Here is a 25,412-nt window from a genome sequence, read left to right on the forward strand (position 1 = left end):
AATATAATATAATAATACTGAAACGCTCACAGCGGTGACGGGAGTTCCGGAAAGAGAGATAGCTCGGAGGCACGGTCGTATACACAGGTCTGGGGACTCCGGTTGTAAAACCGTGCTCGAAAATGAAGCCGATGTTGTGAATTTTCGCCGCTAGCGCTAGTGAAGGAGAGGCCTACTTAGCACGCAAGCGCACGGAGAAAAAGACGGCTGCCCTATATTCCTTCCTTTGTTGCACACCGGCCTCGGAGATTGCAGCGCTCCGGTCTTTGGTGCACAAATTGAGAAACAAAGGCTGTAAGACGGTCACGCTGCGTTATACATATAGGAAGGGGCTTGGAGCAGAGAGAAACCTTTTCTGCGCATGCGTGGAACAGTCTAAGCAAAAATGTAACATCACTGATTTACAAAAGAAAACACATGTGAAAGGGACACTGATCTTCGGTCTACAAGCTTTTTGGAAGACTTTACTGGTGCAAGAGAGACAGCACTTCACTTCGGAGCTATCTCTCTCTCGCTGGAAAGCCAGCCGTATATCGAGCCATGCGGTGAGCGTTCCAGTATTATTATATTTCAGTGACTTGTATTCTACCATTTGAGCCACGGCGATCTTTGCAATGCGTATCATGTTTAGCTTATACCTAGTACAACTGGTTAGATAGTACTTAAAATAAAATTGAGTAGGTACTGGTTGGTCTGTTCAGGTTCGAACTTATATTCAGATGTACAACCAGGTCTGAAAAGATCTACATAAATCAAATCAGATTTACTTAGATCTAATCAGGACAAAGTTCTAATTCAATGTGGTCAATTCCGGTTTAAGTAAATCTACCGAGATTTAAGTAGATATACGGAGATCTAAGAGGCATAAGTATTCATTCGCAATATCAGACGAACTCAAGTGTACGTAAATCTATTTATATCTATGGAAATCTCGGCAGATGTATGATTCTTCAAAATTTAGATCCATGAAGATAAAATTTAATCAAAATCGTACCAAAAAGTGTATACGTATATCAAATTTTTTTTCTCAGGGTTGTTTGTTCTTTATGGAAATCCCAATAATTAGTCGATACTTGTGATTACTCTCCAAACTATTGGGTTTGCTAAGCGCAATAAAAGATTTTTATTTACATTTTATAACGCTTTGGCTTTGCATACTGTTATAATTCTTTCGATCCAACCGGTCGAGGCTGCTGATCCGTTACGGTAGCACATTTGTAGGTGACAGTTTCCGGAATTTTTTCTTCCTTTCGGAAGTGCTGCAATATTTTAAGTAAATTTTTGTGGAAAAATGATCAGCTGTGTGAATTAATTTCTTCATTTTGTATTTGTTTATTTCAAAAAACATTTGAATTAGAATATCTACCGATTCTTTTGTGATTTTGAAATGCTAACATTTACGTTTTCAATTAACTGTTTGAACGACACACGTGTAAAAAATTAACCAACTTCGAAACGTTGCATTTTTGCGTAAATTGTATGTACAAAATTGCATTTAAGTTTTTCATGATAGCCATTTTGTAGCTTGTGTTGTCGACTGTATCGTGACCTGGGCCGTGGGACGTAACAATTATATCTACGAGTCAATTATGGATCCAGACAACCCGGAAAATGATGAGAACGAACCCCCGAGATGGCGGGGGTAGTGCCCTGAGGGGTGACTGAATTCCAAGGCACGGTACAAGGAATGAACGCAATGCGCAATGGGCTGTTCTGAAAGACAGAACGCAAAGATGCCCGCGTCGTTTGGGATTGCCTCGATGGATACGCCGAAAGAATAAAACTACGTGTGTACATACATACATATATACGCTACCGAAATGTGGTAACCGCGCGACAAATCTGTTCCGCTCGCAGAGGGCGCCACCGGCAATCGAAGCGATCAAACTGAAAATCGGAGCGCTCAGCGCGCGAGATCATTCGGCAATTAACACCCGGCGCGGCAGGTCGCTACGCGGGAATCGGAGCAGCTGATTTACCCAGTAACAGCTTGGGAGTGTTACGTTCAAAATGGTCTTTTCAAATGTTGTCTGTGATTTTTCCTCGTTAAGTTGTTCATTATCAAAAGACACAGTATCCGAAAAACTTTGATCCTACGTAACAGGCGAAAAAACCAATGTACAACATTTTTTTAAACAAAGGTTAAAAATTTGAATGCTGCCTTTTCGAATCTTGGATCGTAAATTATCTTTGACGTCAATGAAAAATTCCACAAATTTCGAAAGATGGCCCTTAAAATATGGTGATCAAAATTTACACTTTATCGGTACACAACTTCAGTAAAAATCACGATCATGCTTTCTGTCACAGCATCTCATAGAATAAAGGTTTCTCTTCAAAACCCTATTTTTTAAACTTTTCTTATGTTCTTCAACACCAAAGATACTGGAATTCAAACGTAGAACGGAGATTGTACGCTTACCTTCGGCATCAGCATTTATTCAAGGTTTTTCCATTTGTTACGTAGGATAAAAGTTGTTGAGACCCTATTTCATTTGATACTGGATAATCAGGTGAAAAAATGTCGTAGACAAAATTTGAAATAACCATTTTCAACGGAAAACTCCAAGCTGCAAAACGTCTGTCTTGAAAATCAAAAATAATATTCCGTTCATCACGTATGGCCACGTGACGTCAAATGTTCACTTTACAAATTTGACACAAGTGTCTCAGAGATACGATTACTTGAGAAAAAACATGTAGAGACTGTATCTGAAAAATTGAGCTTGAAGTCAAGGTTATCAGCTTCAAAATCGTTTCCCATTCAACTTTCTACTCGTAATTTACGCTAAGTTACAGCGTTTCAAAGTTGGACCTTTATCGGCCTAAAACGAGGAGACCCTTAATTGTTTCCGCGGTTAAATTTTCAGTTAGAACGCCAAAATAATGTAATGCTTATAAGTTTTGGTGTTATAGGTTGCGTTTCCAGCTTCACTAGTCCTTAGAGTGATTTGAGAGCGTAGTTGTAAGCATTTGGAAATCACAAAGGGATCGGTAGATAATCTAATTCAATATGGTTTTCAAAATCGACTGTAAAAAAAGCAAGACTTGAATTTGTCCATTTTATTACAGCGTGAGGATCACACCAAGTGACTGATTCTTCAATTAAGACGATACATGCCAGTCTACTATCAATCATTGGTTTCTGGCATTTATTATTACCAATAATGCGAATATGTTCTCGTTTCTCACCTTGATATGCATGGCATCCACCAAAAGTTCTGTTCAATACCGAAGTCATTTCCATCCTGCAACGTCTGCGGTAAATCTTGGCCCAACGTTTCGGGCAGAAATAAAGATTGCACAGCCACAACAAGGGAAAGCAGTCCAAGTACCGTCAATGGTAGGTACGGAGATACGTCATCCTGAAAAATGATGATAAGATGATAGATCAATGAAACTATAATTGGAAGTAGCTACATCCATAGCTGCAAAATAATTGAAAATTGTAGAAGGACCTAAGTGAACGCATGAATCAAAAAATAAACAGGATCGTTATTAAAGCATGATTCATCTTTTTATGTTGTCTCTCCTCTCTCTTATTCGTCGTAAGATATGTTTTGAAAATTCTTTTCTGATTGCAGAGAACAAACCTCAGCCATAAAAATAGCAGAATTTGAATTATAACTTGATTCGCTGTGTCACAAAAATTCTTATTCTTCCCCTTTTGAAGTTTCCTGTTACTCATTACTATACATGAGAGCAAATTCAAATTTCATCAAAAGTTACATGAAAAACTTCTGATTTTTGCACATATCATTTTTTGAGAGATGTCGTTAAAAGTGTTGTACCTCTTGCCACCGAGCTTTGCGAAAGAATGAAATATTTGAATGTTTCTGGATCATACTGAGCTATTGGCTTCAACAAATCGTAAAACTTATGTTATTTGTAGGTAGAGAAACTTACCAAATAAACGATGTAAGGTCCGATAATATGGGCAATGTATCCGAGAGTGTGAATCAGGGATACACCCTGCGCCCTGACAACCGTGGGCAACATTTCTGCGGCATACTGAAATCCAATATTCCCAGCTAAGTTCACCCCAAAGCGCGCAATTATTCCCATTGCAACTGCGGTAGCACCTAAAATAAAACTAGGAAGAGCGTAAATAAATATTATCTTAGCGATGCCCAATTAAAATGCTAAAAACTTTAACGGGAGGGAAACACCTTAAAATTCGCAAAAATTCATGTCAATGTGAGCATCTTTTTATTTCTTTACAAACACCGTTAAAAATTTGTACCTCGTGGCATAGATTTCTCTATCATTTGAGCAAATAACTTTTTGTTTCCCTCGAGTACCCGTCAGAAATAACGTATAAACTGAAAAGTCTACTGAGAAAACTTTACGACGCGTTAAATAATTCACTGAATTTTAGTCACTTCAGAAAACTCTTCTGTTCGCACAATAGAGGTTGACTATTTTTTTATTATATGATTTTATATTTTTTTTTGGCTGCGTCAGATCAAATTTATTCGTGTGACTTATGCATTTTGATTTCTTGAGAACGGATCGGCTTAGGTGTATTTTTTAGGACATTTTCCGCAGTCTTCGGGAGTGATAAAAAATTGTTTGCCGTCAATGTGTATTCAATAAAAATCTAGATGAGTTTGAAATTTAATGCGTTGCAATGAAACTGTGATTTCTCAGAAAGAATTTCCTGGCATGTACATGGTCGTTTATAATAAACTTATAATACTTTATAAAATATTTGCTCACCTGTAGGCACGGCCAAGGCAATGAAAGAAAATATTGCACAGACGAACATAGAGAGAAAACTCATCCATCGGCGACCCCATTTATCGAGGTAAAGTACCAGTATTAAGGCAGCTGGCAATTCCGTCAAAGCACCCAAGGAGAACGACGTGAAAACATCCGGATCCAACAGTTTCATGTTCCAAACATGACCGTCATACACGAAAAGAATGAGAAGCCTATATGTATAGAAACAAATGCAGAGTTGATACGTTTCTAATATGAAATATTTGGTTATACATATTGAGAGAAAACGTGAAAATGTAGCAGACTGAATATGTCTGACGACTTAATAACTTGAGTTAGCTGATTTTGTGTAAATATCTAAAAAAGAGACCAGTCTAATAGGTAGAAACTTTCGACTTATCGTATTGAAACGATCGCTGACGGTCGGATTAAGTTTGCCGCTCTTCTGTTCATAAAAACAAAGTTTTTGATACGTAACAACGATTTTTTTAACTGTTATGGTGAAAAAATGACATCAAACTTGGTTGCATTAATCAAGTAAAAAAATCATGTTGACTTGGGCTAGTCAACTGAAAATGGAGGGGATGGATGCTACATCTCCCATAACTTCTCCATGGCTTACCAGTATATGTTAAGCATGACTGTGATAAAGGCAAGGCGAGGCTTTTTGAAAAGATCCATAACAGTGTAGTTGTCATGTGACTTGTCGTTCTTTATGATCTCGTTACAGCTCTCCTCGAATTCCTTGTAGATTTCGTTGTCCACGGTCTTACCGTTGATCTTTGCAATTTTCTTCAAAGTCTTCACAGCTTTCGGAATCTTACCGCTCGAGATGTACCATCTGGAAGAAATGGACCTCGTGCAAACATCACGAACAAATCTACTCTCAACGTTTGTAACATGGAATGCTCGAGATGACCGTACTTCGAGCACTCACCTGGCACTTTCAGGCACTATCCAGGGTGCAAAAAGCGCCGCCATCAATGGTATCGCCGTAACCCCACTGAGAATTCGCCAATCAGCAATGTAGTATGCAAGCCACGGTAAAACGCCGGCGGAGCAAGAAAAATACAGACCAAAGGATGCGTTTGCCATGAAGGTTCGATGCTGCAGATCAACGTACTCGATCACTGTAAACAATGCCATTCAGTCTATTTCCAATAATCAATTTACACTGGAAAAAAAATACTGTGTTGATTTCTATGGACTATAATTTGGTGTCAATCTGACGCTGTCTCATGTCAGTCTGGCACTATCTGATTTCAATCTAATACTATCTGCAGATATCAACCTTATACTTTCTGATGTCAATCTAACGCCATCTGAGGTCAATCTAACACCTACTTCCTGATGTCAATATGACACTATCCGATGTAGAATTTACAATTTGACCTAGAGAATATTGTTTTTTTAATAATCCACACGAGCAAGTCTTAGCTAATTTCAACACCATCATTTTTCACACTGTACAATGCTCATATATATGTTATTACAGAGTGTCATTACTCGTATGACTTACGAATGATGAACATCATGTTGAAGCAGTTGTCAAACGCAGTTCCTGCCAGGAACCGGCAGAGACAAAACGACCAGAAATTGTTACAAAACGATGTGGCAATCGCAGCAGCACAACCAACCATGTTGCAGATGACTAAAGCAGGCATTCGTCCATGATTATCGGCTATGTAACCGAAAATGAATCCACCGATGATACTGCCAACGTAGAAGGTCGATTGAGCCAGCGAAGAGTAATACGTTTTGTTACATACCCACTCGAGCTGTGAAATCAAAAAGCTGCATGCATGATTTTGACTTTACGGAATTAAATTGCACTTGAAGCTTACCTCTGCTGCAAGTGACGCGTAAGGAATGGTGCTGAAATTAAATGTCCATCCATGGAGGCACGGGGTTTTTGGCCAAGATCGATTCGGCTCCTTGATTCCATTACTCAGTAATTCTGTGAAGTTTACATTGTACATGTTGCATCTTGAATAAGTCTCGACACTATCCTTTACCGATTCATTAACCGTCGTGCTGACAATCGGAATGGAAAAGGCAATTCTAGAACCGAGAAAATTATCTTCAATAATTATTTAGACATTTTTGGAGTTAGTCAAGATTTGCATGACTTCGATCACAATTAGTGTTTGAATGGTTAACATTCTCATTCAAATTATCGGGGGGTACAAATTCTAAATGTTCTCGTGAATTGATTCCTCGAAATAATTTGAAAATTTACATCATTCTTAATTCAATACTTTCAGTATTGTCGAACGTCGACATTTTTTTGCTTTATGAACACGTCGGTTTGTGCTGTAAAATCGAGTTTCTACGTGCCACCAATTTTTTTTGTTTCTAAAGCGTGAAATATAAATGACATTATTCATTTTCAATTTTCATCGAATTAAAACACTTTCAGTGGTTCTGAAATAATTCTCAGAAGGCTTCGGTATTTTGCAACAAAAAAAAAAAAAAAACAAATTCTAATCAGTCACCAATTTGGTCAGCGTAATAAAATTTGTGTGAAACCTTTTCGGCAATCATAATGTGTGATGATACTTTCAAAATCTACGCGAGTTTCTCTGCGAAGTGAGTATTTAAAAAATTTCGAAATTACGTTACGTTTTTTCATGAAAATGCTCACTTTTCCCGATCGGTCAAATTCCATCCTTCCAATTCGGGTACCGTGCACCAATGTTGATCTGGTGTGAGGGTGATGAAATATTGAGTGAAGTAGAGAAAAGCGTAGCCAAAGGCAAACGGTAGAAGTAGAAAAAATAGAATCCACTGATAACATCCAGCACCTCCGACATAAGGGAGAACATCGTCGAAGTTTTGAACTCTCCTTTCAACTTTACCGCCCTGGATCATTGTCGCCTCCTCGGGAGTCGCGACCATTTTCTTGATTTATTTAAAATCTATCCAGTATTTGTTTTTGTAGTAAGAATATTTGATTTTCATTTACCACAAACGAGTCTGAAATTAGAAGATTTTTCTATGATTTCTAAATAAATGCAGTTGTATTTTCCTAATCGTGGCATACGACGTTGAATACTTGTATGACAAAAATAAAAAATAATAATAATAACACTTTACTGCATTTATTCCTGGATTTTTGCACTCAAGGCAGTTTTCGGAAAAGATTTGAAAGAGAAAAGATTTGAACCAACGATTCGAGTTCACAATGAATTACAGCAACGCTTCTTATCTCATCTTTCGACTCATCCTCTTCATTTCGAGGTAAATTTTGAAAATAAAACAGTCAAAAAGTACACCTTGTAGGCACGGAATAACGCATCCAGAATGTTAGTAATCAATTAAATGATGAACTCAAAACTGTCTTAAATGATATTGATGATTTATTTAGCTGAAATTATTTCCCGAAATTAGGCTGCATCCAATTTCGTGTGTCAAAACATACTACCGACTGCTTTAGTCGATCGATAAAATGAATTTATGCAGACAATGATCAAAATGAAATTAAAGTTTCAATTAAGCGTCAATATTCTTCAATTCTTCACGTACCAAGTGAAACGAGTCTAACGAATCAATTTATCGCTAATCAATACACAAAAAAAAAGGAATTGTTAAACGGAGTTCCACTTGATAACACAAATTCGATTGTTCTACTAATTTCTTGTTGTAGACGGAGAGTCAGCAACGTTTGAACCCACATCATTTTATTAAGAAAGTTTTCGGTGCCCTCATATTGTGGTATAATCACTGACTGATAAAGTCGCGTCTAGCCGGCGAGCTCTGTAGCAGGTGGGAGGGGTCGGTGTCGCAAGTAACTAAAAAAGTTAAAAAAAAAAAAAAAACATTTACCAAGGCTGATTTTTGTTTTCAATTGCAGCTAATGATGCCAACTATTGTGTAATCATATTGCCAGAACAATGAGTTGAGACCTTGTTAAGGTACTGCCAGACTGATAAATTTTATGATACTTCTTCGTACGAAGAAAATGTTTCTCCGCCATATTCGTATCATAGTCTATTTTAATCGCACCTTTGCCCAATCTCAATGATCTGCCTATCAGTTATAAATGTGCAAGTAGTAAATAGTGAAAAATGTATACCATTACCATCAATCGGTAACCAGCTACGGTTACTATCGATCAACGATATCGTCACCACACGTAAACTCAAATTAGATTCCGCTACAGTCAGTCATATTTCATCACAGTTTTATTGCTAAGGAATGACGAAATTCAACGTTAACTACATTTGAATTTCAATCTGACTCTAGATTCTCTGTTTTATATGAGCTAAAATTTTAAACGTTAATGTCCAGAGGATAAAATTTTAATCAAGGTACTTTGTTTAACAGATAGAAAACGGCATTGTAGAATATAATACAACAGGAAATACTGTAAATTTGATATCAACAGAACATGCAATTCCCCACGTAGCTTGCAGGACTCATTTAAAACAATATTATGTATCAACGGCTAGTTTGTTGGTTCACTAAACCAATCGTACATTGCGTCGTGTCGCATATATTAGTACATATCCCTTCACTTAGAAACGTGAAAATTGCAGTTAGCTTCATTTAACCCTCTTGTGAGATTTATCGCGACAATTGACCTGCTTGTACTGTTTCAGAGAATGTGATAGCGATACCTCGCAGGCTGCGGGATTCAGCTTCGAGCCACAGAAACTACAAAATATTGTTTTGATGCATCAATTTACGTCTCCCAAGTGTGATGCCCAAAATAATACAAATCATTCTATTCGTAAATTACGAAGGTCTATTCATAAAATACACAGTCCTTAAATTATCAATAAAATCTCAGATAACAATGCTTTATTTCAAATTGCTTCGACGTTGTTAAAAATCTATCAGATTCGTTCGATGTTACTTTACAACGGTTCATTCTATTCAGAACATTATTTTCTACAAAGTTAATGAAACAGATTTTCTTTCTTTTTAGTAGTCATTTGTTGACCGTAATCAATATTGGGGCAATATTATTAAATCAAATATTCAACGATGCCAGTGTGATGAAAATAGTCATATCAATAAAACGAACGATCGTAGAGTGAAATTGAACGAATCTATTTCATTCCGCACAGTGTTGAAGCGACAGACTAATTTTGCAAGCTCATGGCGTGACGTCGCGTGAATTTTATTAAATGTAGTACGTATAACGTCCTAACTCTTTTATGAGAATCCGCCATGACACGTAAAATATTAAGTTTTATCGTGCTATAGTTCGATACAGGTCAATTTCATTCGAGAAAATATACTTCTCATTAATTTCCAGTAGCGGAATTTTTTCTTCCTCAACAACGTTGATAAATATTTTTATACCCTAACAATATGCAACAGTGGAGCTTTTCTGTGATCAAAAAGTAGGCCTGTTAGTCGGCCACTTTTTGTCGGATTGGTAATATTAGTCTAGCCGTCTTATACTTTGTGAAATTCTTCTTCCGTTTGTCACAATTGTCCCCCCAACAGTACGTTCATATCATCGAAAAGAAAATTTCCCGCAAATACAACAATTTTCGTATATCATTAACACGCGCCAGTGCCGATTGAAATTGTTAATGTATAATTCATTGAAAGCTAACATGTTCTTGAATTATTTGTTTTCATAGACTAAAATGAACTGTAAAAATCATTTTAGTGCTTGAGACCAATGTCTATACTCCCAACTATACACAGGAACAAAATAATTTGAGATGAGCGTACGTATCCCGTAGATAACGATACTAAGTTAAACTTGAAAATGATGTATTATTTTCTCTTCTGTTCTAATGTTAAGTTGGAAGTGCAAAGATTTTTCTCAAGCATCAAATTCATTCTTTCGGTCCATTTTAGCTGATGAGAAAAAAAAAAAAAAAGAATAATTGAAAACATCGTAAATTTGGATGTATTTCACATTTTAAATTTCAATCGCTCACGCACACGTGGTAATATCTGAAAAATTTTATATTTACAGGTTTTTTTTTTCTATAATATGGACATATTTTTGCGGAAAATCAAAAAAATGTCAAAATAACCAAAATAACGGACACCATAATATATAGATTGCTAGGCTTTGATTTCATTTTCCGTTTTCTCTACCCGTCTTACTATAATTTTTATTCAGTTTTGTTTCTGTACACCGTGCATGATGCTTCGTTGAAAATTCATTAATCACGTTTTTATCGTTGTGTTACGAATATTTTCAAGCCGCATTATAAGCATATTTCGGTAATTTTAGCGTCATATTCTTGGAGGGGGCTTGACCACTAACAGCCCTGAAAAGAATGATATTTTCATTCATCATCGTAGAATATTCGCAATGGGGCACCACCATTTTTTTATGGATTATATCCTATAAGTGAATTGCATGAAAATGAAAAAAACGAACACTTTTTGTAAATTTGATGGGAGAAGATTTTTTAATTATTCAACGCAGGTGTGTCAAAAGAAAAAAATGAATCCAATTCAAGCAAGTTATAAGTGAATTGAAATTAAGGACTTGAAAAATGATTTCCCGTTATTCGGTTGAGTTGATTATATTAAAAAAAAGGTTATACAGCTTTTCATTTTTGGAAAACTCTTTTTCTATTATAATATCTTTATTATAATCGACCGGGGCATAAATTGCATTTTTTTAAATCTACGTATATAAACGTGCTTGTTCTCAATTCCCAGCATTACAAACTGAAATGATGAAGATTAGAGTTTTCAAAACTACACCAACTTTGCATTACACATCAATTGCTGCAAGTAATGTGAAGAACTAATTTTAATTCCACCGATGTGCCTTAGATATCATTGACTTAAGTATTGGAATATGGAATTAAGTTCCATTTGCGCCTTATAATGATATCATTTCCCAATTTTTTTTTTCTTTGCTGTGAATATTGTTCGGTTTTTTAACCGCGAGAAGTTACATTCAGCCGAATACATTTGCCTGCGGTAAAAACTATTTTACAGTTGGTAACCCTATTTTCGTTCAACCAATTGAGTAAACTTGATTTTTCCGCAAACAGGTACAAAGTAAAAAATGAATTGAAGTACAGCGTGAAGCGTAGGTTTTTCAAGGTTTGATAAGAATTCGAATTTAATCTCTTCATCTTTCTGTTTATATACATACATTGTGAAATGTTCGGCCATAACGCCGAGGCCATGGTGTAATATTTTCTTACACCATGGCCGAGGCTGAGTAGAGATTAACAGAACGGCCAACGCACCGATCTTCGACACATCACGAACTAACGATCGCAGTGACGCCTTCTCACCTATGGACGATGCTGGGACACAGGTGCGGGCAGTGAGACGGATCACCGGCAGATGGCTTGACCAACGCCACCGTGCTCGACCGAATTGTACAGCCAAAGAAGGTTAAAACAAAGGACCCTCTTCCGGATGGCAATATCAAAATTAAACTCCAAGTACAGTTGATCGGACGAAGTAGGTGGAAGAAATGCAATAGGTCGATAAACGGATCGGTTCCAATAAATCTCAGTAGGAACATGGCCTAAGCATGACGCAATTGTCTGTCTTGTAATCTTTGATAGAAGCAGAGATAATGAGCATTAAGTTTTGATCCAAAGTTGGGTACCGTAGGAACATGTGCTTGGGGGGTAACACGTTTGGAAATATTTTTTTATTTTCTATTGATTATACCTTGGATGATAATGAAGCTTTATTGGAGAAATGCAATATACCTGCTTGTTTGCTGCTGACGAACACTTGAATAACATAATACACAGAACTGTAGCACAGGGAAATAGGGAACGGCCTTACCACCTGCCTCTGTGACACAGTGCAGCAACGGGTGCCATCCCTGTGTCTGACAGCTTAGGAGATAAAAGAAAGCGGGAACGACTTTGGAGTCTGACTCCGTGTTAGCCAATACGGAAAAGTAGCGGAGCTTGAATTTGGCGATGCGCTACGGCATAATTGCCCGCGTCACTGAAACCTGGACGGCAAAACTTGCTTACCAAATTGCATAGAGCTGCAACGAATTAACCGCCTGAGTCAGCACATAGCTATACTAATCCGAATCAAAAACAACGAACTTAACATACCTCCAATCCGGAACCGAACAGAGTTCCTCGCAATCAAGTAAATTTAATGTAACTTTATTCGTTAGTTTAGAGAACACGAAAGTCACCGTAACGGAGTTCCACAAGCTCAGATTGTACTGAGAAAGCCGTGGACGTTATAGAATAAAAAAAATTCAGAGCGTTATCGATAACAACAGTATAGTATACGTATTGAGTAGCGTTGATTTTTCATGAATAAAAATTGTATGCTTGAACAATATCTATAATTACCTCCGAAATTTGCAGGACGATGCAAATTGATTTACCGATTTATGGTTTTAAAAACTTGGTAACACAATTAGTTAGAATTTTGGAAGCTCTCGACTTGCAAGCTTCGTAAATGTAATCGATTCTCTTTGGAAATCGTGAACGAATGTAAAAAATATCGAGTCCGATTTGTCAAGATTGTCCTTTCGTCTTCTCTCGCCGAACGAAACCGAAGTTTGCTTCTAACTGATCTGGGTGTCAAGTTAACAGCGCGTCTTATATATTCTGTTTGTATAATTGACTAGTGCTGAAACAAACGACACTTGCATACTCACACGGCATGAATATGGCAGAATAAAACGAGAGGCACGTGAGCCCACGACCAAAACCACGCGTCATCGTACCAAGGATAAAATCATATAGAATCGATAGTTTAGATGACCCTAGAGCCGACTAGCTATTTAAAAAAAGCTGGATCATGTTATCATGATACGTCTGATATTAAAAGTGAAATAGATTTTGTTGCTGTATTACTAAAAATACAGTTTTCAGTCATTGTGCGTCTTGCGTTTGACCCGAGCGCATTTTCAAAAATTTCATAAAATTCATCCGACTGATACCACAGGAATTGACTTGCAAATTGTTTCACAGCTTTTGTATGCCTACAGAGATTACTAAAATACTGTTTTCTTACATTTTCAATTATACCTATTACGTTACAAACGATAAAAACGTTTCGAAACTGCCTGCCAAATGGCTTACCGGGTGTTATGCTCACGGCGTTACATCAACGTTTCGCGGCTTTATGGAATATTAAAACCGTCATTTACCAGACCTTTGCTCGGTTCTCACGCGATGACAGGCTGTGACTACAATTCCGCATTGCATCGGATGGGAAAAGATATCTCTAACGGTATTTAAAAAATTGTATACGGTACCAAGAGGCTGTTGCAAAATTCAGTGCATGTTCTTTTGGTAAGAACGATGCATTCAACACCTTGGAGGATTACGCCTGTCAACTATATGAAAAGAAGAAAAAAAAAAAAAAACAAAAAAACAAAAGAAGCAATGAAGTTCATGCGGCTAGAATGGAAATTTTTACGCAAACATACAAATTTAAAGGTGGGCATGGATCCACGCTCACTCTAAGTTTGTCGAATCATGATGCTTGTAATCTGCCGTCGCGCCGTGCAAAACAGAACTCCAACAACATTTATTACGAATGGAATATATCACGGAAATATGGAATAACGCTCATAAGAAAAGTCCAACTGCATTTAACGCCACGGATTTCGGATGATTTGACAACCAATTGCCGGAATCGAGTGACGTTATGTTGAATAATGAGTCGACATCCATGAAAGGTATTGTCGATAAAACCACTACTTTTAATATTTTATACATACTTTAAATGGGTGATTTTGACCAATGATTTTTATTTTCTACGAGAAGACATTGGCGATCTGGACAGCGAGATCGATAGCGATATTGATGACTGCGACGATGAAAATGAGTCCGATAGTGACTAAAAGTAGTCACGAAACTGTTATATTTAATAAATATTTTTTACTAATAATTCATTCCTGTTTTGTTTTGAAAAATTTATTTTGAAAGTCCTCAGACTTTCGTTTCGGGTAACCTCTTCTTTGATCAATATTTAAGAATTTGAGGGGTGCAACTTATTGGCGAGACTTTAACACGTATAGATACGATTTTTTTTTGTTTTGACCATCCAAAAATTGTCTGATACGGCCGGTGAAATATTCAAATTGACTGATATCGGTTTATTCTACATCTGGGCAACTCATTTTATCATGTCGAACAATTTTCAGACGCTTCGCCACCGGCGAATAGATTTTTTTTCCAAAAATTGATTACTTCGCATCAAATAACCCAACTTTACTTATATATATATTTTTTTCGTCTCATATTTCTTTTGGTAATTGGTTCCTGGGCAAGCGCAACGCAATTTTTGTATGAAAACCGTTTTTTCGGTAGCTCAGGGCTATAATTTAACTACATTCGGTAAATTAGACTTTCTTCTGTGATACGAGTCGGCTAAATTTTATGATATTTTTGAAAATGCGCTCATGTCAGACGCAAAACGCAAAATTCAGAAAATCATATTTTTGGGCTCAGAGTGATTTAATACATCGTTTCTACACATGTGGTTTCATCCTTGGTTCGATAAGACAAAAATCTTAGTCGTGGGCTTTCCTACTAGAAATATTTCAAAAGTGTCACATCATTTCCGATCCATTACGTAATTTCAAGAATATCCCGTACAGTGCGTAATATTGCATCAACATTGCTACATTGCAGTTGGGGTTGCCACGTCGCAGACACATTGTAGCAATATTACAATTGTGTAATAGTATAAATTGATGCATATAATTATAATAACTTATGCTTTACAAAAATCAATGTTTCAATTATGCGTAGGTGATATAATGGCGTTCGAAACCGGTTCTGAAAAGGGGGGGGGGGGGAGGGGGGGGGGGCTGTCTGTTTCGAGGTTGGTTAGATTAATATTTCGTGGATTTAAAAATATGCGGTACGTATAACAAAAGTCCGTTCAAATTATGAAAATAAAATCATTCAAGTAATTTTTACTACCTCTGTACAAAATTTTTATACTCTCCAAAAAAGTATCCTCCACTTCATTGATAATTATTTTGGCACGTATCATAAGAAACTATTGATTGAAGAGGAATTACAAATGCTAATTTTTATTTCTCACCGAAAACTTTCACCTCGCGCGTAGCGTAATTGTGTTTTCGCGTGCACAGTTTAATGCTTATATATTATATGTATGATAAATAAAACTCAAATAAAAAAAAGTTATTAAATCCAAAAATTAAACTGTTAAATAAATTTGAACCGTAAAAAATAAAGAATAAAGCAAATGTTACTTTGGCACATTCCGTTTTTGGAGGTAGCCATTTGCATATATCAGTGCATTTGGAGGAAGAAGAAGCACCGTTTTAGTTCTGGGAAGAACCCTGCGAGAGATCTTCGATTCGCCGCATGATTCAGATTTAAATTTTGTAACCAGATCTTATTCACTCGTAAGATTGTTTAATTATATTGCAATAGAAATACTTGAGTTCGGAGTTTCGGAATCTAAGTATTATTTGATTTTACTTGATTTCCGTACCACCTAAATTTCGATTTGATCCCAAGTTTAATTTAGTTCTTGTTTTTCGTATATATTAAACTGGGAATTGATACCAAGTTAAACTTAATTATGTACTCTTTGATAGTAAATTACGTTGTAATTTGCCTTTCATGATTTCTGGAAAGATGAAGGTAAGAGGGATTTAAGACGAAGCTTATTTTTCTCTTACTAGTGAATTTTACATCAGATATAAAATGATTTTCAGCAGAATGAAAAGCAGAATAGAGAGCTGTATATGAGAGCAGAATATTCATCGAAAGGTTCCTTGCGTCTCCATTTTCATCGCAGTAGTTTGAAATTTGTTTTCAATGCATATATCACGACCTAAATATTGAAGAATAGAAATATGTTATTTTAAACGAAATTGTTTAATTATTTCAAAAATATTAACAATTGACGATCCAAATATGCCGTATACAATATTTGTGAAATATTTTAGACATATTTAAGATACCACCCAACATTTTCATTACTTTGGAAAATTTCACTTAAACTATATTCCTGTAATACATTATCCATTTATTATACTGTGGCGACAAAATAGAATTTTTTTTAGTAATTAGTCATTTTATTGTTGCCAAATTTCATTATTGCTTTGGCAGAAATGACAACTTATAAGGAAAACTTGGAAGATTTTGAAAGTGGTAGTATATCGTAGTGGTTACCTTGGTGGAAATAATTTCTACGCCAAACTACGAATTTTATTTATGATTTTCTACGAAAATTTCTACGATTCAGTAGAGAAATTCAGACACGTGCGTAGTTTTGGCATACAATTATTTCGTAGATTATTATACTTTTTATATTCTTACGAAAGTTTCGAATGTTTCGAAAGTTAGAAAATATGCAAGGTTCGAATCTTAGGTTCGGAATTAGCGGTCATGTAAATGGTTTGCAGTCAATGACCGGAAAGTCTTGTCTTTATGTATATATTTTATTCGAATTAATATCACAACAGAATGCTATTGAATGTATATACAGAGTATATTACAAATATTGGGTAATTTTCTCGTGATCAGTTTACTTCTTAATCGTAGATCACATAAGATGTTGAAAAGTGTTAGAAGAATACTGTAGTACAAGGTAACAATAATTTTATTAAAGAGTTATGTAATTGTAATTCCTAACTTGTCGGCTTATTAAATATTTTTATAAAATCACTGTTCAAAAGAGATGTATCATATTAGACTGTGATTCCTTTTTAGCATTTTTCAATAACTGAAACTGAATAATTGATGTTGCGGTAGTTGCTACTATAGATATTACGACATGAAAAATGTAGCTGAAAACATCAATAATGATAAAAATAAAAACTGTCAAGAAATTGAAAAAATAGAAAACGAGATTGACTTGATCGAACAAGACGTCAGAATTATAGAAAGAATCGATCATTTTTCGAAGTGCTGCCAATGTTTTGTTTCCCAAATTGTAAAATACACAGATTATGCGAGTTCTACAGTTTCTGTAAAATCCAAAATACTTCGGGCACAATTTTTTTGTTTTCGTCACAACCAAGTGCCTCGAGATAATGATGGTCGTGTACGATCAATGACGATACAGGAAAAATCGTATCTGTTTTTTACCGCAAACTTTGCAATGCGAACTGCAATTAAATCAGGAAAAGATTTTCCGTGATTTCACAAAAATTTTCCCACATGATATTGCCTGAAAATATAATACCGGAGTTTTGAATGAGAGAAAGCGACGATAAAAGAGCAATCTCTCTGTTCAAAAATCTTTTAAAAACTCGGAAGTATTTGTTGAATAATCCCTAAGCGATCATCTGTTTAGTTAACTGTCAGAGTGTGGACGCTTTTCCACCCAAGCTTTGATTTTCGGTAAATCGAGAACCTTCGTTTTGAGTTGCTTTAGATTTTCATACTTCCCGATAACATCTGTCTTTGCCATAAAATTGATGTAGTCGAGCATAGCAACGAATAAGAGATCAGCCCAACTTAAAGCACCACCGACAAAGTATCCACCATTTTTTTTGACTTGGGCGTCCAAATTTTCAAGGTAGAACGGGATTGTTTCCTTGAACAATGGACCCTCTTTCCGTTTTTTAGTCGCTTCATCAGTTTCGTAATGCCAAGCTGCAATTTCTGAAACATTTCAACAGAGCTGCTTATTATCTCAGTAAATTTTCTCACTATGCGAACATCAGTGATCAGGTCGATTACTCGACACCCATAATTTCTTCCCACTTCGCTAGTCGTAAAATACAATTTATGCAATCGTGACTTTGGGATCACTTTGATCATTTACACTATAGAGCTTAACCGTAAAAAAATAAGATTTTGGAGTTACTTACTGCTTCTGAAGTCATCAATGGTGGCAACAATAGCATCGATCTCTAATGCTTCCCATTCATTTCTACCAGCAATTCCGAACTGTTTAGCTAAATAACGAGAAATTGCCGTTGATTGATTGATCTTTTTACCATCGACTTCCAGGATCGGTACTTGTCCAAATAGCATTGCTAAAATAACAAAAAGTTCCAGTTGATAAACATTGGCTAAATAGTAAATATTGGGTTATATTTACAGTCTAGAAAATTGGGTTTTGATCATATCAAACAATGCTAAAACCAAAAAGCCTTCCATTCGTGCAGCAGTAATAATGCGAATGAACATCTCTGTGCTTTATATAAGTCACTTATGGGCGTATCAATGATTTGATAAGTTGATTCAAATGCATCTCATAACTTTGGCTGGTAGACGACGTAATTCATAAATATTTTGCACATTAAAGATTACTTCTCAAATCGAGAAGTTGGGGCACTTTCGAAATTTATCTCCAGACAATGCTCAATATGAGTCCAGAAAATCATGAACCAACTACGGTCAAAGCGTGCTTCAAAGTCTATTAAAGAGTATAAACCACTAAATGAAAAATTGAACTCATCGATAGCGAGAAAAAATGGCATTGCTAAATTTCTAGTGAAACTTTATTACATTGCTTTAAGCTTTGATTAAATTTGATCAATTCAATCTTACACCGAGAAATGTTTCAACTTACAGGGTTTCAACTTGGGCCAATCTTCGCGATTGAAGCGATCATCCACGAAATCGACACCTCCATAGCTCAGTATAAAGCGAATGGGTTCCGCCACGCCCTTAGTAGGGAAATAAGTCAACTTGTAGGTAGGCATTATTCTGGAAAAAGGCAAATAATGAGAGTGATGGAGTTTATGGGATTTGAGGTGAACACAATCTCCATTGATGAACGATAAGTCAATGGCCTAATACTGCTCTCACATCTGTTCTTACCCTCAGTAAACAGTCTTATTTGATAATGATAAACTTACTTTAATTCAGGAGCAGAGAGTAGCTGACACTGTCGATTGAGACGAATCATACGTTATATTTATTAATACCATGTATCAAGGCTTATCTTATCAGTGTTCGAAAATTCATTTTATAGGTCAGTAAAAATAGCTTGGTTTAATCAGTACGGGATTATCTGTTATACCATATGTGATATTATCTAAGTGAACCAAAGAGAAACTATATAAACTGATAGCTTCAATCTGCGGCGTCAAGCAGATACTTGTTTTGGTTGATCTATATAAACGAGTCAGGAACTTTGTCTGTCGTGAAATAAAAATTATAATTAATGTAGGCAGAAAATTTACAAAATTGTAAACATCTTGTATCATGCATCTTTCATCATGCAAGTTCAATAAGTATGTTTACTATGGTTGAACGTTATTACGTATACATGTTACTATAGTGATAATTGTTCAAAATAATTGCCAAAAGCTCATCATTCTTTCAACTGCAGATCTTCAACGGTGTTTGATTAGTTTGTACAATTATTTGTACCTTTAATCATTTGTATTAGACATTACAAACCCAGAAAAATTGAATTGATCTAATTGGATCAAAATTTCGACGTTATGATCTGATGCAATAATCATATGATGTCATATGACCCATTTCGATCTATAAATTATACATCGTTAGGTCAGACAACGGATCAGATTAGATAGAGACAAAATTTGAATCCAATTAGGTCTGTTAATTATACATTTTTCCCGAGCCTGTTGCTACTTTCATCAATTTTAATGCTAAACTAAAACGGTACCACATTTCATTATTCACTTCGTTCGTCGCTGCTTAGCGAACCATTAAAGTAGTCCTCATTTAACTATAATGGGTAGTATTAATTTTATTTACCTGTTTAAGTCGAGCTTATTTCGATTTCTCGCTTCTTTGTATTCACATGACGGCAGTTACGTACAGATAGGCAATCGACGAACAGGTTGTTTCGCCTGCAGATAGACAACCCAACGGTCACATATGTGGATTCCCCTAATTCTGTGATACCTTCAACCAACGCTGAATCCTGCGTACGTAGAAAGAACCTTGGAGAGAATATTCTAGATCTCTTAATTCAGTGTGAGTCAACGTTGTTCGGCTGTAACAAGCAAGTTCTGATTATAAGTAAGTTGTTCAGGTAATTTAATATTTTCCGACGCATTATCAATGTTTTCTTATTTACTTATCACTGATGTTACTGTATCGATGTATTATATGCTTGTGGAATCATTGAAAACTAAAGCCGGTAAAATTCTAACCTATTATCGCCGGGACTTTCGATGGATGAGGTTGAAGTTAGTAAAGAAGCGTTGAAAGAAAAATAACTTTTACAACTGCAGAATGACTGCGTTGGGGAGTTGAGATTTCAGGGTAATTGCGAAATGCATATCAAATTCTCCCAGCAATGCGTCTTCAGTTACTGATGATTTTCGCATATCGTGAAATAATCATATATCATACATACGGGACTCAGGAGAAATGCCTGTATTTTATTATCTTTATGTATATGTATATAGCAATAATCGTTACGTAATACAACGTTGATCTATCGTCCAGGAATGGAACAATCAGATATATTTATGTATATTCAATGATAAATCAATGTTGTCAGTTATGTAATGATTATTATTATGCATAAAGGTCTATGAAGAACATTATCAAGTATTACTTGTAGCTACAATCAAAGTTGTAAATCATTATTTATTGTAAAAAACATGATAAATGTCATAGGTTATAGGCATAAATTTAAAATTAACGCTTTATGAATTGTCAACCATAACTTTAGTACATCGCAAAGTTCGGATTGTCTGCAAATTTAATCAACTATGTGTAATATGGCATTCACACTCATATTTTACAAACTCAACTTATTCAATGTCATTCCAAAATTTGCAAAATATTATTTTTTCTTTCAGCGTTGCGCCACTTTAACTTTATTAGCTGCAATGTTATATTATAAATTAAAAAAGTTGAAAGTTAGAATGCTGAAAATTATACATAAATTCTCTTTAACATCCAACGTTACTTTTACGATATACAAATGGTACACTATAAGCAGACTTTTACCACTGCATTTAATTTAATCCGTTAGGGTTTGAAGCATCAGTATCAGTTTTGCCTTATCGTTTTGAAATTTCAAACTCTACGCTCAACATATTATTATTTGAGCAGATTAGGATTGGTCAAACGTTAAAATGTCATACATAGAAATCCTTATATTACTTACATTCATTACCAAAATTATTCTCAATGTTTGTTACGTAATTTTTCTATGAATGTTAAAAATGCTTTGAAATGTCGTTTACCTTCTTCGAATAGCTAATTATATCAGTTAAGCTGTTGATAACTAAGAAGAAATGCTTGTTCCATCTTTTATCATCTTATGTAACATGTTTACTCATTGTGTGTAATTTGAACGGCTCTATGCTTCACTTTATAATCCTGAAAAAATCGCTATTCAGTTCAGGAAGATAAAGTTTTCATTCTTACAGAGATATTATTTTTAGTTTTAACTTTTTGTTGTGGATTTTAAATTCAACAAAAATAACACTAACACCTTTTACAACAATCTTATATGTTCTCTTGAATTAATTTCTCTTTATAATTAATGTGCCAATTTTAACCTTAAAAACTAGAAATCCTGAAACACGTAAAAATTGATTCAATTCTTTCGTCGACTATTTTAATCTTAAGCTACGTGTAGTTTTTTTTGTCTTTTTTCCAGACACATAGATATCAGTGAACGGTTGTTCAACCTGCTGATAATTTAGGCATTATACTAAGGCCTCATATTTTTACGATATAAGAAGAAAGCAGTAATAATATTACTTTATTACATACAAGATAAAACCGAGAATTTCTCATAATTAGGCATAGTTATTCAGTACTCAGAAATACCTTGCAATGATAACAGTGAAAACTTTTATGAACCGTAAGTTTGCTATAAGCATAATTGCAAAATGATTTTCGATGCAGTTTATTATAATTATTTGTTAGTAATCCTGCAGTTTAATAAGATTATATATTTCATTATTTATTTGATCATTTGGACTAAATAAAACAGTATCTGTTTCAAGCTGCTACTTTAGATCTAACAGTTTGTAAAGTTCGTGTTTTGTATACACTGCTAACATCACATGTGATTTGAAAGTATTTTGCTTACTGATTGAATCGACTTATCTCTCTTGACCTATGAAATAAAGTGTTTGAACGCGGATGGGATAAGCTTAAGAAAATGTTATAAACAAATGTATGCATACTCGGTAGGATGGTTTCATCATACCAGGCAATCTAGACAAATTGCACTACCTCTAAATAAAAAAAAAAAAAAAGAGATTTCGAGGATGTGCGATTTATCTAAATTCATCTTCTTTGTGGCACAAGTTATAATTGAGTTGAAAATCTGAAAAAATTAGGCAATTGTTTTTCAATTATTTGAGGTTGATTTAGGGGGTGAGCTATAAAAAATTCGTCAGTACCCTAAATAAGGAACTTTCTAATACACGGATGTAACAATAGCCGCTCTCTACTGTATAGATTCTTTTTTTTATTTTTGTAAATAGGCATGTCCCATCAAGATTTAAATGAATGAACAAAGGAGTATAATCCATCTTGATGGACTCTGCCCAAATTTACATGAGACTGTATTGATCAAATAAGTGCACTCAAAGTGAGAGCAAATGTGAAATCAGAATTGGGTCAATTTACGTGTCGTTCGTCGTGCAATGTTGTGTCTACCTTGAGTTCCATCAATTGTGTAACTCTCTTTATTTGCTTTTTTCCAGAATAATGCCTACCTACAAGTTGACTTATTTCCCCATCAAGGGTTTGGCGGAACCCATTCGCTTTATACTGAGCTATGGAGGTGTTGATTTCGTGGACGACCGCTTCGATCGCGAAGATTGGCCAAAGTTGAAGCCCTGTAAGTTGAAACATTGCTCAGTTTAAAATTTATTTGATGATGAATTTTGTGAATCTGTCAAATTCTACCAACTTTTCTCAATTTTAGTGCGTAATACTGCTGTTCCAGCATTCAATCAATCTTCTTTGTTGCGACAGCGTTAGAAATGTTCAATCTGCAATTTTCTGGACATAGAACTGGACATAGGACGGTGCATAGAACGAAATATTTTTCGATGAACCAATCTTTATGAGATGAAATTTTATTGTTCTTTCAGCAATGCCTTTTGGGCAAGTACCAGTGCTAGAAATTGATGGTAAAAAGATCAATCAATCGACGGCTATTGCACGCTATTTGGCTAAACAGTTTGGAATTGCTGGCAAAGATGACTGGGAAGCCATGGAGATTGATGCTAGTGTCGCCACCATTGATGACTTCAGAAACAGTAAGTATTTGCATATATTAAAGCACAAGCAAAGATTTTGCAAATATTCCAAATGGAGTAAATCTAAATAGTAATAAAATGCTAAACAAGCCATAGAAATATTGCGAATCACATAAATATTCGAAGATCTCATTTTATTCTCAAATTGTGCAATAATTTTCAATCAATGAGTATAAGGGAATGTGAAAACCTCCCGTCCCTAAATATTTCTGAATTACGTCCTTGTCGTGGCTTGTATTACTGTACTATCTTTATCTTATATGTCAGGGTAACTTTTACACGCTAAATTCATGGAGATTGAAAGGTATTTATCAAATATTAGATGGAAGAAACTTATTGCTTCAGTAAAATGTGTGGAGTGAAATTACGATCGACAATATTTGATTAGCATTACTGCGGAAAAAATCGCTCTAACATTTCTCAAATGGATTCGAATTTATGCGCAAAATGAAAATGACCGTTGTTGGTCACACTCGTATAATTTTACTTTGGCTCTAAATTGGCTTTTGGAACTCGGATATCAATTGTTATTTGCGCCAAACAAAATGACAGCAAGAGCTGCTGAAGTTTAACTTCACCATTACTTAAATTCTAATAAACGAGAATCGAGTTCGCAAAAATTCATGTTCATGTAAACATGTTTCAAATAATCAGGTTTCTCACTCTACTTGGAAATCAGTAAAACCTGGGAAAAGTCAGGGATTTTTGTTTTATGTGGAAGAATCAAGACAGGTCGGGGAATTGCATCAAATTTATGGAAAAACTAAAATTTAAAATCTGAAAGTTTCGTAATATCGTTCCAAATGTTACAGTTTTTGCAGCGTATTGCAAAACGAAACTGTTATAGCTGGATCTTACAAAATTTCACAGTTTATTATTTATCAAAAATTTCTTGCCATATTTTAGAAATCGGAGCTTGGCATTACGAAACGGAGCCAGCAGCGAAAGCACTGAAAGAGGGCATATTGTTCAAGGAAACAATCCCGTACTATCTTGAGAAATTAGATGAGCAAGTTAAAAAGAACGGCGGCTATTTTGTCGGTGGTGCTGTAACTTGGGCCGATCTTACTTTCGTCGCCCTGCTCGATTACATCAATTTCATGGCAAAGGGAGACATACTTGAGAAGTATGAAAATCTCAAGCAACTTAGAGCAAGAGTTCTCGAATTGCCGAAAATCAAAGCTTGGATTGAGAAGCGTCCGCAAACCGATTATTAAATAAGAATATCACTCACCGATGTTTACTCACCGTGCGAGATTTCGTATGAAAGCATCATCGGTTTATTCAAGTATTCATTAAACACTTATAAATATATAATATGTTTGCAGCTAAAATCTCAAACAAACTGACCAAGAAAAAAGTATTCAGCATTTTGGTACTCTATGTTTATTATATTGTGATGTAATATCAGTCAGAATAATAATTTGTAACTGAAAAAATTTCCAACCGTTAATTACGTACCACTTACCGGCAATATTCACCGAGTGGCGTTGTACAGTGTTCCTAAATCCCGAAAAAACGGTAAAACGTAGAAAGTGTTTATTAATTTCGATGAAAATTCGTAGATAGCGGTTTTCAAAGTCTCTGATTACGAATC

General features: G+C 35.3%; 3 protein-coding genes across 5 annotated transcripts; 1 reads left to right on the forward strand and 2 right to left on the reverse strand.

Annotated features, from left to right (window-relative positions):
- Positions 1–1,126: 1,126 nt before the first annotated feature.
- LOC124306031 (carcinine transporter-like) lies at positions 1,127–13,212 on the reverse strand. The gene is made up of 10 exons (XM_046766134.1): positions 12,996–13,212; positions 7,367–7,698; positions 6,567–6,783; positions 6,242–6,500; positions 5,660–5,852; positions 5,345–5,563; positions 4,720–4,934; positions 3,907–4,082; positions 3,193–3,365; positions 1,127–1,259 (listed from the first exon to the last, which is right to left on the reverse strand). The coding sequence occupies exons 2-10, from the start codon at positions 7,618–7,620 to the stop codon at positions 1,202–1,204; spliced, it is 1,764 nt and encodes a 587-aa protein (XP_046622090.1). The 5' UTR covers positions 7,621–7,698; positions 12,996–13,212; the 3' UTR covers positions 1,127–1,201.
- A 4,328-nt stretch (positions 13,213–17,540) lies between these two features.
- LOC124304622 (glutathione S-transferase-like) lies at positions 17,541–20,449 on the reverse strand. 2 transcript variants are annotated; one of them, XM_046763094.1, is made up of 4 exons: positions 20,328–20,449; positions 19,168–19,304; positions 18,461–18,628; positions 17,541–18,251 (listed from the first exon to the last, which is right to left on the reverse strand). In XM_046763094.1, the coding sequence occupies exons 2-4, from the start codon at positions 19,298–19,300 to the stop codon at positions 17,941–17,943; spliced, it is 612 nt and encodes a 203-aa protein (XP_046619050.1). In that variant the 5' UTR covers positions 19,301–19,304; positions 20,328–20,449; the 3' UTR covers positions 17,541–17,940. The 2 variants fall into 2 exon arrangements, with proteins under 2 accessions (XP_046619050.1, XP_046619049.1); XM_046763093.1 differs by lacking the exon at positions 20,328–20,449 and adding an exon at positions 19,457–19,547.
- A 20-nt stretch (positions 20,450–20,469) lies between these two features.
- LOC124304623 (glutathione S-transferase-like) lies at positions 20,470–25,256 on the forward strand. 2 transcript variants are annotated; one of them, XM_046763095.1, is made up of 4 exons: positions 20,470–20,594; positions 23,255–23,391; positions 23,648–23,815; positions 24,722–25,256. In XM_046763095.1, the coding sequence occupies exons 2-4, from the start codon at positions 23,259–23,261 to the stop codon at positions 25,030–25,032; spliced, it is 612 nt and encodes a 203-aa protein (XP_046619051.1). In that variant the 5' UTR covers positions 20,470–20,594; positions 23,255–23,258; the 3' UTR covers positions 25,033–25,256. The 2 variants fall into 2 exon arrangements, with proteins under 2 accessions (XP_046619051.1, XP_046619052.1); XM_046763096.1 differs by lacking the exon at positions 20,470–20,594 and adding an exon at positions 22,260–22,401.
- The last annotated feature ends 156 nt before the right edge of the window (positions 25,257–25,412 follow it).

Source organism: Neodiprion virginianus, chromosome 5, assembly GCF_021901495.1.
Source record: "Neodiprion virginianus isolate iyNeoVirg1 chromosome 5, iyNeoVirg1.1, whole genome shotgun sequence".
NCBI lineage: Eukaryota > Metazoa > Arthropoda > Insecta > Hymenoptera > Diprionidae > Neodiprion > Neodiprion virginianus.

Coding starts and splice junctions, on each gene's coding strand:
- LOC124304622 (XM_046763093.1), bottom strand. CDS start 19,506: ATGATTCGTCTCAATCGACAGTGTCAGCTACTCTCTGCTCCTGAATTA. Junction 19,305..19,456: donor CTCTCTGCTCCTGAATTAAA/GTAAGTTTATCA, acceptor GCCTTTTTCCAG/AATAATGCCTACCTACAAGT. Junction 18,629..19,167: donor TTGGCCCAAGTTGAAACCCT/GTAAGTTGAAAC, acceptor TTGTTATTTTAG/CAATGCTATTTGGACAAGTA.
- LOC124304623 (XM_046763095.1), top strand. CDS start 23,259: ATGCCTACCTACAAGTTGACTTATTTCCCCATCAAGGGTTTGGCGGAA. Junction 23,392..23,647: donor TTGGCCAAAGTTGAAGCCCT/GTAAGTTGAAAC, acceptor TTGTTCTTTCAG/CAATGCCTTTTGGGCAAGTA. Junction 23,816..24,721: donor CATTGATGACTTCAGAAACA/GTAAGTATTTGC, acceptor GCCATATTTTAG/AAATCGGAGCTTGGCATTAC.
- LOC124306031 (XM_046766134.1), bottom strand. CDS start 7,620: ATGGTCGCGACTCCCGAGGAGGCGACAATGATCCAGGGCGGTAAAGTT. Junction 6,784..7,366: donor AATTTGACCGATCGGGAAAA/GTGAGCATTTTC, acceptor TCTCGGTTCTAG/AATTGCCTTTTCCATTCCGA. Junction 4,083..4,719: donor TGCCTTGGCCGTGCCTACAG/GTGAGCAAATAT, acceptor GTTTTATTTTAG/GTGCTACCGCAGTTGCAATG.